Source organism: Orbicella faveolata, unplaced genomic scaffold, assembly GCF_042242905.1.
Source record: "Orbicella faveolata isolate gen_17 unplaced genomic scaffold, um_ofav_v1 contig_25, whole genome shotgun sequence".
Classification (NCBI taxonomy): domain Eukaryota; kingdom Metazoa; phylum Cnidaria; class Anthozoa; order Scleractinia; family Merulinidae; genus Orbicella; species Orbicella faveolata.
The window spans coordinates 26,065,185-26,081,678 of NW_028301553.1; the positions used below are offsets into that span (position 1 = coordinate 26,065,185).

The 16,494-nt window shown below is 39.7% G+C and overlaps 1 protein-coding gene across 2 annotated transcripts; it reads left to right on the forward strand.

Moving 5' to 3' along the window:
- The first annotated feature begins 53 nt into the window (after window positions 1-53).
- LOC110067761 (uncharacterized) lies at window positions 54-15,556 on the forward strand. Of its 2 annotated transcripts, none has more exons than XM_020775097.2 (2): window positions 54-4,379; window positions 11,841-15,556. In XM_020775097.2, the coding sequence occupies exon 2, from the start codon at window positions 11,867-11,869 to the stop codon at window positions 12,968-12,970; it is 1,104 nt and encodes a 367-aa protein (XP_020630756.1). In that variant the 5' UTR covers window positions 54-4,379; window positions 11,841-11,866; the 3' UTR covers window positions 12,971-15,556. The 2 variants fall into 2 exon arrangements, with proteins under 2 accessions (XP_020630756.1, XP_020630748.1); XM_020775089.2 differs by lacking the exon at window positions 54-4,379 and adding an exon at window positions 4,386-7,365.
- The last annotated feature ends 938 nt before the right edge of the window (window positions 15,557-16,494 follow it).

Consider the following 16,494-nt stretch of genomic DNA (forward strand, 5'->3'; position numbering starts at 1 on the left):
TCATTTCATGTTAGCTAGATGGGGGGGGGGGGGGGGGTAATAATCGGAAGTAATATTTTGTCTGCAAGAAGATGGGTTTATAACTGGAAGGGCTTATAATCAGGATGGCTTATAAGCGGAAGTTTACGGTATACTTTTCAGTCATTTGCTATCAGCTATCTCAACTCCCGTTATCTCGAACTGTTTTGTTTTCGTGATTCAGCTGTAGTTCTACAAAGATCCGTGTTTACGTCCTATTGGTTGTTTGTCCGTTACCACGGTGTATGACTGCGCGCACGTTTAATGTTGACTGGGTGTAAACTGACGTGGCTATGTCAACAATTAAAGCTGAGCAGGCCGAGCATAAATCAACCAGTTTGGATGCCGCTCCATTGCTGCGCCAAACGTTTCTAGGGTACTTTACCGCGTGAACTTCCTGATCTTCTTGACGGAGCTTTGTCGCGATATTTTAAGAAGTGGTTTGCAAATTTACTTTGAAATTGAAGGAAAGCTCAGAGTAAGAACGTTGTAAGTGTAGAAAAACACCAAAGAAATACAAATGAACCTAAAATGAAGAAGGTTATCTGCGATTGAGGATGGTTACGAAGGATTAAAATCGGCGTACTTGAAAAATTGACTGAACGACTCATTTTAATCTATTTGAAATCGTCGTATCTTCCTTTTAATGGCGCCCTGCACCATTCACAAGTTTGTTTATTATTGGTCGAACGAAACAATAGATAAAGAATACAAACGAAGGAGGTACAGATTAACAAGAACGAATGAAAATAGTGGAGATCAATTACTTTTGTTCTCCCGGCTTGAGCTGTTGTTTTCTGTTTCTCCTTTTCATTCACAAAGTCTACCTGTAGATTTTCTCATTAACCAAATTTGCTGAGGAATTCCGTGCAGAGAAAAGACCCTCAGTGTTACTATTGTACGGCCCTCGCTAAGCACGGAGCCTGATACGAAAACGTCCTCTCGCGAGCCAATATTACGCCTCCACTGCAGGCTATACCATCCGCAGTCTTAAATTCTCCTTGTGCGGCGCTCGGTTGAAACGACTTGATATCAACAGATTAATTCTCGTAACTATTTCCATAAATTTCTATCAGTGTTAGTTGTGGGAATTTGGTAGTATATCAGCACAATACCTCTTGGTTGATGATTTTCTTTTTTCTCTTCACCTGCCTGGTTGACAATGTACAGATTTTTACAGGAGAAAATTCATGTTGATCTAAATTAGCCCTGTCACCAAGCGCATGCATGTAGTTTGTTCTGTCAAAAGTATAACACATTCATGACTTTTTCCCTCAATTTATGAAATGAAAATTTAATGAGTTTTAAAAGTTGCGATAACTTGACCTTCGCATTTTCAAGTTTGTTCACCTTGCCATCCATTTCCTCTTTCGTCCTTGCTAGTCAGACTCACTCGATAATGCCTTCTGATTGTTTGTCGAGTGTTGCTCGACAAAGCTAGATAAATTATTGGCTCTTTACGTTCTAGGTCATTCATGGTGTATTTTGCTCCTCTCAACCATCTTTCTCCGACTAAAACAGTTCTCCTTCAGTCATGTCGCCCTATTGTCTCGACCCCTCGCCGACCGAAGTCAATCCTTAGCGGCGATAAACAAACCTCTTTGCTCGTTAAATTATTTCGTGTCCATGCGTTTGCAGGTAACTTTTATTTAACTTCCTCTTGTCTCAAGAGGCAAGAAAGGCCAAGAGCGCGACATGCAGTCGCCAAGCCCGTTCCGCTATGTGTTAATAGCCCTGGTAGGGTTTCAATTCACATGGCTCTTTTTGGCTTTGGCGGATCACGCAAACTTTTTAGCGGTTTCTTTCTTGCATTTCTAACTCAAAAATCAGTTGCTTTTGATATTATTTTACTCCTTCCAGATTTTTCTTCGCGAAATCCGGCACGAACTTCCCTATTTTGAGAAGTTCATTTTTGCGAGAAATCAATTACTTATCTACAAGTCAGGAAATATAAATACGCTATTTGGCTTTCTACACCCCCAGTTTATAAATATCGTATCGTTAAGTCGTGGGGGCGTATTGTTAACGAAATGGCCAAACGTTATCGCTTTAACTTCTCGTATTTCTTCCTGAAAGCTGCAAAACCAGTAATACACGCAAGCTTTAGATATCATTTGACACACACTTTATCGCTGATGATTTGCAGTTTCCTAAAATATTATGTTTTCCATTTCTCCTTCCTTGTTAAACTACTCGCAATCGAAATTTATCAACGTATTTAGAAATTCTTAATTGCCGATTCTAGAGTTGGTTTCCTAATTAAAATATTCTAATGTTTGTTACCAGTACAGCTGAGTAAAAAGAAGCTTAATTGAACCAACGCTGCTGGAAGTATGTCTCGGTCAGAGAATTCTCAGGTCTGTAACTCACTGGCAAGTTTATGTCAATGAAGAAAAAATTTTATTTGCGCGTGGATTAACTTGTTTTTACACGCGCAGCCTTGCTCGCATTTATTTTTATTTTTATTTTTTTTTTTTACAAATTTGTTCTTGGATAATTTGGGCTTTCTTCTTGCATCCCTGTATTTTAACGTCTTGCTAATGGAAGAATTGCTTAATACTTAGTCTGTCTCATAAATTAGTCAAGACGATTATTGAAAGCAGCTGAAAAAGGAGAACTTGGTCGTTTCAGTGGTCCTAGGTGATCTTGTGGTTGTAACCGAATACCCGAGTCAAGATGGATTAAAATAATGTTCTTTGTTCCTTTTCAGTGAGTGTGCAAAAACAGCATTCTTTGTTCTCTTTACAAAACGTGTTTTTAACGCGGTGCCTTGCGATTTGCTGTGAGAATAAACCATATTACAAGAGTGCTCACGTACAATTTTATCGGTAAGAAGAAAGCTTGGGAGAACATCTCTCGATGTGCAACGTTCGTTCGAAGATGGCTTAGAACTACAGCCTAAGCACTTCTCTTAGCCTAAGATAATTCATTTGGAATTTGTTCTTATTTATAGTTCTTGTCGAGCTTTTGCGAAAATTCTTCGTCGTTGACATCTCCACCCAGAATAATTAATGTGTTGTAGAATAATCAGCAAAGAGATCTAAGTTGTTTGATAATGTCGGTCTTTCGCGAGACTAGTGTTCGGTTTTTGAATCTACGATGTAGTCAGAAAACATTTCCTCCTTAAATAAAGTAAAGTTTAAAAAGAAATTCTAAGCAGTGAATTTCTCGATCGCTTATTTTCTAATTACGGTATTTCTATATCCTTTGTTGTTCTCATTAGACGCACAAATGCACAATGTACATTTCAGAGGAAAGTATTTTAAACAGGATTTTCGCCGCTCAGCAGACCATGAAATATTTTCTGGTGTCTAAGTGCTGCTACACCCTTGCAACGTAAACACAAGGTGGGGCATTTTTTGTGGCACGTTTTTCGATTGCAGCCAAAGCAATAACAATAATGTTATTTTGAGTCGTTGCTGATTGATGAAGGTTTGTGGCTTTTCAAATGGGAACTGTTCTAACCGCCATTACATTAATCGCTCAACCATCACGGCCATTGAAAACTTGCACGCTTGGAGAATTACCGAAGAAAGATACTCTCGTTTGGGCGCTCTGTGTTTTTTTTTTTTTTTAAGAAAATCATTTAAAGCTGTGGGGCTTTGTTCCTACCTGTTCCAGCTCTTTCCAAAGCATTTCTTATCGAGTTGGAATGTATAATGCCCGAAACATCTTGACCCCAAACAAGATTACCAGCGAGAGATTAGAGTTAACGGGTTGAAAACACCGAACCGTTAATATAAAAAAAGACTTCATGCGTGCACTGAGAGATGCCAAAGGTCGAGCATTGTTTCGCTTTGAAAATCGTTTAGCACTTTAGTAAAGGGCAAGGCCATGTCTGTAGCGCAACTCTTGTTCTCACGAATACTCTTCCATGAATAACTGTCAAAAAAAGCAAGCCACTTGAAATATTTCCATTTAGCATATGTCTAGTTTTCTTTCTCGAACAGGGCAGAATCTCGAGTTACATCGCCTGCGAAATGCACGCTAGCAAAGATCAAGGCTTTCAAGGTTCTACTTCGTGCGTTTGCCATAAGGCATTAATAACAGCTTGTCGCAGTTTTTGTGCCGACCTGTCAAAGTTTGCAGGGAATCATTTTTTTTTATGGAAATTTCGACTTCTGATTATCCGTTGCGTGCATGTTGATGAACATGGGCTTTTCTTCGTTGACAAGTCGGCGGAATATAAAAACATCGGTTATCGAAAAAATCTGACGTACTCTTTCACGAGATTGTCAACGGGTTTGCTGTACTCACGCGAGGCGTTTGGCCGGTCTCGCGCAAATGGACTTTAAACACGCACCCGAGAGGATTGTTTACAGCCATCGAATCGCCTATTATATCAAACTGCTTTCCGCGATGTAAGTAGGTAATGTTTACAGGTGCCATCTGCTCACATCTTGAGTATACGCCGATGGACATCCTGGTTTAGTTAAAAGGAAACCTGTATCAACTAACTTAGTATTATTGCCCTTCTTGTTTACATTCTCTTTTTATGCTGGTTGGAAGGAAGAAACATTTTTTTTTGCGCGCGAATTTCTCTCAGAGAATAATTCCACATTTCCTTGATTAACTCATTTCTCTGTTAAGATGTGAAGTTATTTTCGCTTGTCGGCGGTCTTTCTTACACTATGCAGGGTATATTAAATAGGTAATATAGCTTGTGATTAGTTTTTCATTGTTTTGGCTGTAGTTTCGGTGGGAAAATTGTCTATTTTGGTCATGTGGATTTTTTGTAGTGGTGCTTAACTCCTTGTGCTGCAATGTTAACGCGAACCCTATGTTTTTCTTGTTTTAAAATCTATTTGGTTTACTCTTTGGCAAGTGTTGTTGCGGCTGTTTAGAATTTAGCGTAGTGTTTTCCTCGCACAGCATCTGAAATTAAATATTCTTTCGCTTGACTTGCTGAAAGCGTGTCGTGGTAAATTTGGCACGAGTCTTAAAGTAATTTTAATAAACCGCGCCGCAAAATTAAAAGACGCCTAGAGATCTCCCCCTACAGCTGGAGGCAAAGGGTTTAATGAGATCGCGGAGACAAAATAATTTGTCGTCAATAAAGCCAGTTGCGAGTGAGATGGAACCCTCAGTGTTTTCGGAAAAACATAAATATTTGGCTTGCTCCAAATTTTACACCACGCCCCGAGAAATTAAGCTATTGAATTTTTTATCGCATAACATTCTGTGTTTCTAAAATTAATGCTGGTGTTCGTTCAAAACCAAAGGTTTTGTTTGTTATAAAACGGTCGGACCGGTTGCTTGGAAGAAAAACATTCACTTAGGAAGCTTTTAGTCGATCTGCGAATTTGATAACAATCCCTGCAGGGCGCGAAGTCGAGAAGAATAGAAAAGCATTTAGTCTTCAAAATTGTGCTGGATTCCCCGACGTGAGTTAAAATCAAAATGAGCATGCTATATTTTTGTTGTTTTGATTGTTTTCTCGCCATTCTTTGTTTCTAGACGTGTGGTTTTTGAGCACGACGGGAGGTGCAAGACGTATCGCTTTCCATTCATCTAGTGGCTTAGTTACACGCGCTTCCATAATAAGAATTTACCAGCTTGAATTGCTTCCTTTCATTCAGCAATGGAGAAACACCTTTTAATATTTCTCCAAAACAGTGTAATGGTTTGTAAGGAAAAAATTGCGCGTCATAATGAAAATAGTAGTTTCCTTTTAAGCCGTCATAAAGGAAATCGAAGATTTTTCTTTTCGATCGTTAAATTAAAATAGAAAATTTGTCAATGCGCTTCAATTTCTTGACGTGAAGTTAAATGGAATTGTGCTCTGTTGTTCAGCATCGTGAATATTTTTCTCAGCAGAAAAACCACATAGTAATTTATTCTCGCATCAAGCGTGAAAGTCAATCATCTTCTTCAAACGTGTAATTCACCGTGGACCGTAGCTTTAATCAGTTTTTAATCGTGTAATATGCTGAAGTAAAATTAAATTAACTTCGCGGCCGGTGAAATGAATTTTGCGAGCGTGGTTTGGCGTTTTATCGTGTTATCTGCTACATATTACGAGCAACAGGAGGCCTTGTCGCTCGATTTGCATAAACCCATCTAGTTCTCGCTTACATTTTAATGAAGTTGGCTGGCAAGAAATAAACCCAATAGCCTTCACCCGTTACGTTAGCATTGTTAAAAGCAACTACCGTTACTATGAATGTGGAGGATATCGTGGACAGAAGGAAATTAACGAAGATAAATCACTTTTAGTGGCGCATTTTGCTCTCGCCTGAAAGCATATTGAATCGGACAATCGCCTTACGCGAATTAAAAACACTATTCATGCTCCCTTTTAAAAATTAAACCTTACAAACACGTAAGACAAACAGTAAATGAAACCCGACTGCCAAGTCAAATTGCATCTCTTTTTCCTTTGCTTTGTTTCGCCGTCTTTGCCTAGCGAAAGAAAAATTCTCCATTTCGCTCTTGAAAAGAAAAAACTCCGGGGCTATTTTTCATTCCAGATGTAATTATAATGATTCGATGGACACCTAGGTCCACAGGAACAAAAGATTTAACAGCGTTTTCTGTCGTTTGTGAATTACAATTCCATTATCTGAAAAAATACTACTACGTTTTGTTTGCTAACCGAAATAATTGGCTTTTGCCTCGAAGCTCCTCCTCTGCGACACTCGCGACTCCGGCTCAAGAAAAGTAGCGAGAAAAAATTTGCGTGGGATATCCAAGAAATTTTAAGCTCAACCGTGTCCAGTTTCGGCGTGGTTTTGACGTAAAGTTGACTCTTCGAGAGTCAATGCTCGGAAGGGAAATTTTAATTGGGGGGTTCCACGTAAATTAAACGTGATTCCAGCCTTTGTTAATGTTTGTTGTTTTTTGATTTTTCCATTGTTAAACTGTGTTCCCGACTCTACGTTGGCTCGTCGAATGATTGATAGGTGCTGTACATTATAAATTAATTAACATTGTTTGGTGCGTAACAATATATCAGATGATCACACCCGCGCTTCGGGGAGAAAGAATAAGCTTGCAAACAAGGTAACGGTCCTCGGGCCTGCGACAGCCAGCCAAGCTCGCTAAGCGTGTATGCGGTTTAAACGGCCTTGTATCAAACCGTTTCTCGAACGCGCGATATCAGCGGCGTGGTTTTTCTTCTCGACTAGCGTCTCGCTTCGTCAGTTTCTACCCGGTAGATCTGGAGCAGTTTTGTCTAAACTTTAAAGAAGTGGTTTCCGTGGTTTACAGAACTTGAACATACGTTGGCCCGCGCCGGCAAGATGCCGAAATCGTTCTTAGTCAAGAACAAGAAAGCAGTGCGCCGCACTGAAGATGGCGAGATCTTGGAAGGCGCGATGTCTGCTCCGCGAGAAGAAAACCACTCAGGTAAGACCATGAAGAACTGAACTTCCCTTTAAGCCTAAAATATTGTTCATTCCTTGTTCTACTTGACCCTTTGACAAACGATTTTGTTCGCAGTTTCTTTCTAACATTTCCTGTGTGATGTTCACCGTTATAAAGTGTCACAGAATTACGGGCGCAGATGTTGGTGGTCGAACGGTGCTATAACGGGATCCATTTTTTATTTCTCTCACGTAAAAATGTCGCCTTTTCGAATCTACGCCTTCAGGCTGTGTCTGTGGTCGTTTATGTTGCCTTCGAGATGGGACTTTTTAAAGGCCCGAAGTGTTGTCCTCGCGGGGTGTACAGAAAGCAACTTCAAAGAACAATAGGGATATGTTACTACAAATAGTAAACCGATGCTTATCGGCAGAAATCACAGCTTTGGCAATTGGTTTCCGTTTAAGAGCTTTTTATGATCGCAGGGAGAAAAATCGCGTTTTGGCGACATAGGTTTTGATTTTTCGGGCGCCGAGGAGGAGAAGCGAAGATTTGGACGCGCTCAATGTATTCCGGTTTCAACGGGCTTAGAATTGAGGTTAAATGCAACGGATATTCGATAGGGCCCTGTTTGTGCCACAACCTATTACACGGTAATGTTTGTAGTCTGTGTGCACGTAAAAACATACGCTGCCTAGTCACGGAAAGTAATTCGAAAGCTTTCAGTGATTACATTGTGTACACTGAAGGCAAAAACACAAAGCCAATGACAGCCGCATTCGGCGCCGAATTGATTTCTACCGCTTAGCTGGCTAAATATCGCCCCGAATAACAGATAAGTGTTTTGGTCTCGTCGTAAAGATAATCAGGAAAAAAGAATTCAACAATGCAGATCATTGATTCATTCATATTCAAATTTTGCACTGTGTAGTGATAAACGCCATTTCACAAAGAGACTAATGGATACATCAATTGACGTACAATGAAGATTTTGTATAGCGTTTAGAGCATAGCGCGTGGCTTTCCGTTAAACAAAAATATTCCGTCCGGTTCCTTCCTTCGCGATCTTTTCCACGCTGGCGTTGTTCCCTTTCCCGTGAATTTCTCTCCCCCTCGTTGGAATCGTTCACGAAAATTTAGGGCAAGAAATCAATCGATCCGGTCGCAACAATTATGGTTAATTTAAATTTATGTAAATTCTCATCACTTAAAATGCGAGATCTTTCAAATGCTGTCCATTTCTCGTGGTTTTCCAAATGACGTGTAAACCGATTCTCTACTTGTCAATTTCGCTGTGTTTAGACGCATTATATCGAAAACAAAAACCCGGTCGGCACTTTTGTTTGGCCTTCTCTTTTTCCACGCCTTTCTAAGCAGCTTTCCAGTGGTTCGAGTCGGTACAAGACAAGACTCATAACACTTAACTCGAGCATTTTTAGGCGCAAAAGCACCGACATCTTAAACATGATCAGCCGGCCAGCAGCCGGACAAGGACATTTGAGTTGCGAGAACACAGCAGATGTTCTTACTTCTAATTCTTACTCTTTTGGCCGCAAACTTGACAGAAAGGCTACTTAACCCCTTAACGTAAATGCCTTTCGATCAAAGGCTTTTCTGAAAAGTAGAACACTCGAGAATGTGCCCAGTGGTTTCCGCATAGGGACATAGTCGATTTAAGACAGGACTGGTGCGCGCTTCTCAAGATTCGAAACCACGAGTTCGAGTTTCGTAGAAACAGATCAATTCTTCTCGAAACTTTCACGCGGGCGTTTGCCGATTTTAGCTTGTCAGTTCGCCCCGGCTACTTTGGGGCTCTCTGCTAATAGAATTTTAATTTTCACCACCGTGTTTGTAAAGGTTCGTCCTAGGTGATAGATTTCATTTAATAAACCACTTTGTGATTGAGAACATTGCAGGGCTTTTAATTCAATAAATTTTCTTTTTCTGCGAGGTGTCCAAATTAATGAAATTAGAGTGACTCAAGCCAGCTTTAATTGACTAGAATAGAAAGAAAGGGAGCTGGAAACACCCGACCCATCAGCGCCAAGTTTGTTCAACGAAATGCAAGCTTAGAAAATTACTGTACCCAAACGGAAGAGTTCCCTTCCTGTGTTGTCACTTTGTCATGCGAGATAAAGAACTCAGATCACAATATGATTTTATGGACTTATTGTGTGGACAAAACTCGCGCACTCTATAAAATAAAATTCTTTGTCTTTGATGTTAGAAAAATCGACAATTCATATATTTTTCTCCGGCTGTTTGTTTACTTCACAAACTTGTCTTTAAGTACCACGCACGCTTCAGCTTTTCTCACCAAGATTTTATGACCATTTTGTATACTCTTCTTTCAAATGTAATTATATATTTCCTCTTAACTTTGCCTTTGAGCATCGATAAAGGTGTGAAGATTTTTGCGAGTATCGAATTTTATATCTGAAACGAAAAGTCAAATGGAGATAGAAGATTCGTATCTGTCGTGACACCGTGAACATGGCATAAAATCAAAGTTTTTAGAATGAAACCTAGCGTGTTGAAATTACATTAAAAGTAAATCCACGTTCTTTATAATTGTTTGCTTCCCTTTTATAGATTTTTTAAAAGATAAAAATGCAGTCTTATCCGCGTAAGTCACAAGTTAATTCAACATCTCTTGCTTTTTAAGATCATTGAGAAATCGTGTTTACTTACAAATATTGTCTCGTTTCGTTTTTGAACCAGAAACTGTTGGATCCAAATCTTTCATTGTCGATACATTTTCTCGAGTTACTTTAAATTGGACTAATTCCACAGACAGTAGAAACTGTTGTACAATTTTGTTTTCGTACCTGTATAAAGCAACTAAAGAATTGTAGATATTTCCGAGAAAAGCCTTTTGTAAACTTTCATTTCTTCTTTTCATGTAATACAAGCTAGCCACGAGTTTCAGTTTTAAAAGCGTGATGTTTCTTGTTTTGAGCGTGATGAAGAACTTTGTGATACAAGTTTTCACCCTTCGTGTGCTTGAATTTGTTAGACAGAAAATTTCTGTTACAGGTGGGATTAAAATTAGGTTGAACGCAAATCTTTTCATATGAACCATTCATTCAAATAGGCAAAACCCTTCTTTTTAAATGTTGTCATGGATGTGCAACTGTTCCCCCGATTTCTTGCGAGCCGAACAACCTTACAAGTGACCTTTTACCGTGTACAAATGGAACATTCCATTTGGGGTCCGTTTAAGCGAGTCCTAGTTGTTTGTAAAACCCGGGTATCGGTTTTTCTGTGGTTTGAGCTCGAAAGATGTGAAAGCCGCCCTTTTGTGATAAAACGAGTTGTTTCGAAAAGCAATTTCTAACAGATAACAGATGATTGGAAATTACGAAGCAAGGTCGAGACGCAAAGAGGAATTAGCTGCTTCATGTTTTGACAGAATGACAAGGGTTTGTACTCTTCGATACAGCGCTTCTTTCTAACCGCAAAATGTGATATTGCAAAAACGTGGCACTGAAATACGATACGATACTGACAGCGTTTTTATTCTGGTTTCATAAATCTGCGTTTTATTCTCGCAACCAGTTTTGAAATTAGTTTTTGCGTTGGTGTCAAAGATTCTCAAGAGTGTAAAGTGTTATGCGGGTTGAATGCGTAAAATAATAACGTGGATTCGATGAACAGTTTCACCCTTTTTTCTGGTGACTGAATTGTCTTTCTTTATTAACGAACACGTGGGATAGCTTGTATTCGATTGCAGAATGAAATTAAATGAAAATATTTGTTCCTCCTCCCCTTAACAGGTTTCATCGGGTATTTAGAAAACGACACTGAAGAAAAGAAACTTTTCTTGAACTGAGCGAAGCAGTATTTTATTTATCCCTCGAGTAATCTTGGAAACCTTTCTCAAACGCTGCAGATGTTCCTTGTTCATTATTTATTTCACAACACAGCTAAATTGCCCAGAAATCTGAAAAACCAAAGGTGTTGAAAAAACTACCCGTGGATATTTATAGTTAATTTAGACTGTGAGCTTATTAAACCTGTAGCGACAAAACACGTTCAATTTGTCGAATGCGGGTATGCTAGCTACAATTTGACATTTTTTTATGATTCCTTCTGTGTACAACACCCTGAAACACCTTATTTACTCAAGATCTTGCCTCTGTGGTGAATTTTTTAAGAGCACGTTTTTCTTTCGAGGTTTTTTTTTACACCTTTTATTGATAAATTTTGTGAGTTTTTTCCTTTAGATTTCTCTAAACGCATTGTTTGTGTAGTGAATTGGGTGACTTTTCATTGAAATAAAATTCTTGTTATGTGCAAGTGTTCTGGAAGGAAGAAATTTTCTCAACGCTTGACGTAATTTGCAAAACTGAGCTATTAAATAACTTGCCATCGTGTTGTTATCCATGATTCATAACTTCCAAAAAATCGAAAAGATAAAACACTTTTTCCTTAATTAACTCCTGTCTGCTGCTAATGTTTGTTTTGATTTTACGAACGGCAAATAATTCACGAGAAATCCTTCTGTGGTTCCTTCTCAGATGAAAAGCCTACTTCGTCAGAAGAAATGTTAAAAGCCGAGTTAATTGACGAGGAGGAAAAGACCGAGGGGGTTGATTTCAGAGACAGCGCATTAAGCAAGGGCTTGGAGCATGAAATGGCGATTTCCATGCCAAGGTTGAAATGTGAAGGCGACGCCTTCTCCGCTGAACGAGTTGAAAAGCGAGAAGCGACAACTGAGCGGGCGAATGGTAATGATCTGTTTTGGTGGAGTAGCTTCAGCTCAAGATATGAATTACAAAACCTTCCCCCACCACCTAAACTTATCAGTTCCGTGCCGAGAAACGGTTTATCGAAAGTACACCATGCCCATTCGTCGGACCAACATTCTGTCATTACTTTGAATCAGAGGCATCACTTTCCATTAACAGCCAACAGTTTCGCCGTTGTTAACTTCCACGACCACAGGGTACCATCCATTCCCGAATCAATACCTGTTCGTGCGTCTTTAGATGGGCTTCGTGAAGTATCGTTGAACCTTCGGCATGTTTCGGATAGTCATCGGGAGTCCTCGCTCTGCCCAAGCATTCCACAGCAGGCGTCCGCTCCGCAGTTTAATGGAAACCATTTCTTCATTCACAGCCATCCATTTCTACCACCATCTCACCAGCAACAAGAGTGCCTTACGAATCTCCAAAACAAGGACCAGGACAGAAAGACTGGCGAAAACGACGAGACGAAATACAAATGCGAGATTTGCAACAGTTCGTTCACGCTCCAACGCCTGCTCAATCGCCACATGAAGACTCACTCCTTTTACAAACGGTATCACTGCCAGTACTGTACCAAAGGCTTCAATGATACCTTCGATCTGAAGCGCCATATAAGGACACACACAGGAATAAAGCCATTTAAGTGCAGCCGATGTGACAAGTCGTTTACGCAGCGTTGTTCGCTCGAGGCGCACCTAACACGCGTGCACGGCGTGGTACACAAGTTTGGTTTCCGAGAGAGGCGCTCGAAAATGTTCGTTTGCGAAGACTGCGGCAGCACGTTTACGGAAAATTCCGATTTTATGAAGCATCTGCACGAGTTTCACCCCGAGACTGAGAAAATCATGAGGGCGCGGAGAAATGGAGGATTTGCTCAGAAAATTGCAGGTGATAACTGAATAAGATGTGGCAGAGGTTACAGCATTTTAAGTCTATTAGTTATAAATTCTTGATCGTCTTGTAAAGAGATATATTTCAACTGCGAATGGACAGTTCAGTTAAAATTGAACAACACTCTTGATTTCAATCGAAATTCAATTCAACTTTCTTCTTCTCTCGATTCGCGACACACGAGAGAAACTCGCGTGAAGTGTTGCATGTTTCTCACGCGTGTGTTCTTTAAGCATTTAGTCACCAAAAGTATATTTTTTGCGATACGCACCATAAATCAAGCTTTCTAACAATAGAGAGGGCACCGTGGACATCTTCATCTTTCTAGATCACAGCAATTATACATATATAATGGTTTGCATTAGCGCAATGGTACTCGTCAAAGACAGGAACCCATTAAGAGTGAGGATACTAAGGCTGGCGCGGGTGGAAATGGATTACACAATGGACAAACTTGAAAACGCCAGGTTCACGTTTTCAAGTTCCGCTCGCACTTCTTTAAAATCTTGTCGGAACGTTGAATTCCCAGTTATATCACGGAGTAGGGCTAATGTCATGAAAATAAGCAACATGTTCTGCTTTATGTATGACATTTTTTCAACAAAGCTGCTCAGGAAAATAGAGTGCATTGTTTTTAGCAATCTACCTCTCGCTTTTTTCATTCATTGCTTGACGTTCTCAGGGAAAGAACACAAAGGTCGTAGTTTAGTAATACACGGAAAGTATTCTTTCTGAAATTCGGTGAGATTTTTTCTAAGCTTTCTTATACACCCGTCTGTGTATTTTCGAGCTAGTTCAGTTCAGGTTGTTCCCTTGCAGTGGAGAGAATTCGAATCGTTCTCATTCAACGGTCACTCGCAATAAATGTTTAGTCCTTTAGCCTTAATTGATAAGACTAAATCCTCTTACTTTATCGAAGAATAATTTATCCCAGAAATATTTATCATATTTAATGAGCCCAATGTTATGTTAACGTTATATAAAACCCAGAGTTACAGATATTAAATAATATTTCAAATTTACATACTACATTAGTTGTGTTTTAAAGTGTATTCAAAACCTTTTCAGTCGTTCTGCGAATGTTATTTAACCACAGTTATTGTAATGTCGTTCATTATGTTCCAATTTCGCCAGCTGAAAATGTTCTCCTGTTATGTAATGTATATAAAATAACATTCGATCAATTTTGAATATCGATTGAGATTGTAAATTTCTTGAAGATTGAAAAGAAAGAGAATCCAAGAAGTTGCATAATTTCGCGTTTGTGAAGCGTATGCTGTAAAATTTTGGGAAATGTAAAATTGTTTTGTAGAAAAAATGATTTGGCATAAGCTGCTTTGCTGTGATTTTGGTTTTCGAGGGGTTTTACTAGACTTACACGGCACGGAAAATCACTTTTGCTGTCGCGATGAAAGATTTGGTCTCACGATTTTTAAAAACGTAATTAAATGTAGATTTAGATGTAGAAGTCATCTTTAATTAATTTGAAAAAAGTAATAGGCTTTTCGCGTGTTATGCCCTTCCTGGCTAAAATGGATTTACTTAATGCTCTAATGTCTCGGCTATAATACTCGCTCTTTTCCCACGACCTCATAAGCTACTGAGCTTTAATTTTAATCGTTCTTAAATGAAGGTTGTCTGTCTGTCCATATGGTCTGTCTGACAGTAAATGCCTCATGTAGTTCTTAGAATCACGAACACTATCATGCGGTGTTTAATGTTTCTGTTAATACAGTTTCTAAACTGCTGACATTAATTATAATCACTGAAATGCTCGCGACGAAGCTAAGATCATGTGCAAAAGGGCGGTAAGGGCCAGCCTCGTTCTCAAGAGCTATACTGAAAATGAGGCTTGAATGAGGCGGACTTTAGCGCAAGAACAACCTTTTGGGATCAAACTCCATTTGGACTAGACTCAAATGCAGAGCGAAGGTGATTTTCTTTGCAGTGTGATCTTTATTTAAATAAAAGGAACGCTTCGAAAACGGCTAGCTTTGTATATCCTAACCCTGCTGGACTGTATAAACGCATTTTGTGGTACTCTAGTACTACTGCGCAGCAGGTTAAAGGAGCTGTGTCACCAGGTTGTCACGTCAACAGACTCATGCTTAAAATCTAAGCTTGCCGTGAAAGGACTAGAAGGAACTACGCCTCATTTCTAAGGACAAATTAATTTACTCGTCAACCTAATCTTCAAATGGACACGATTTTACTTTCACATTTATGTGTTGTTGTTGTTGTTTTTTTTCATTTGAAAATCAAGTTGTATGCTAGAACAAGTTGTTCGTGCAACGTAGGTATGTAGCCAGACGGGAATCTTCAATTGGGAAACATTGTCCTGATTTACCGCCAGATTCTCTAAAGTTACATCACAAGATACCGACGGTAATTAAGGAGAATTTTTTTATTCCAATGTTAAGACCAGGTGACACAATTCCTTGAACTCTCACAGCATTCTCTGTCAAAAACGCAACCAAGCAAAATTACTCCTTTAGTTAGACAGCTAAACAGTTCACATTCTAGAAAGCAAAACTTGTGTCGTTCTTCATCAGATGCACTGCAAGCAGTAAATAATAAACAAAAATATCAGTTTATGTTGTTGCTTAGTTTCGTTTCCTTGTAGCATGGAATCTTGTGGTTTAGAAGGGTATATCAGCCTGACCCATCAGTCCGAAAATATTAAACTTAACAACCAGGCTTCGGTTGTTCAGCGGATAAATCACTATCCAGTTGGAAACGTAGTTTGTTTTGCCAACACTTATCCACTGGATAGCGTTGTACATCCTTTAAACAAGTAAAGCTGGAACTTATAAAGGTTTCTGTTGTATTAAACAACTAAGAGTATTCCTACTTATCCCCTAGATGGCATGCAAGTTTATCCCGGGTTACCGCCCCCCGCCCCCCACCTCCAGCATTAAATTTGCAGGTACCAATGATTTACACACCTGGGCGGAGAGAGACACTATGAGAGTAAAGTGTCTTTCACAAGAACACAGTGTAATGTATGTTAGGGGTATTTTGCAAGTTTTTCGTTCAGCATCACTGTCAACGGGCGTTGTACAGGGTCTTGCGCCCCTCTCCTTTCCATGCACAACTTCCGCAGGCTAGGAATTTAGTTAGCAATAACCATCTCCTTCTTTGGTCCTGTAGTCTTGGCCAATCTCAAACTGTAACTTGAAATTGAGTGAAAGTTCTTTTAAAAAAGTGGGAGCTAACGCAAAATAATACCAGAATTATGCACAACCAGGCCGGGCTAGCGCACCACAGGCTTTCCTTTTTTTCTCATAGCGCACTATACGAGAGCAATTGGGAGACTGGGAGTGAGCAAGAAAGCCCGAGTGGGAGGTGGTAGTGAGTGAGGAGTGCGGGCAGTGATGGGAAGGAGAGAAATAGGAAAAGAAATTTCTCTGCGTTTCCTCTCCTTCCCATAAGTCCCCGCGCCCCTCCTCAGTAGTTAAAATACTTTTTGACCATCGCGCGGGCGACTGGGGACTATGCAAGGGCTAATGCTCGAAACTTTGGTTGTACCTGA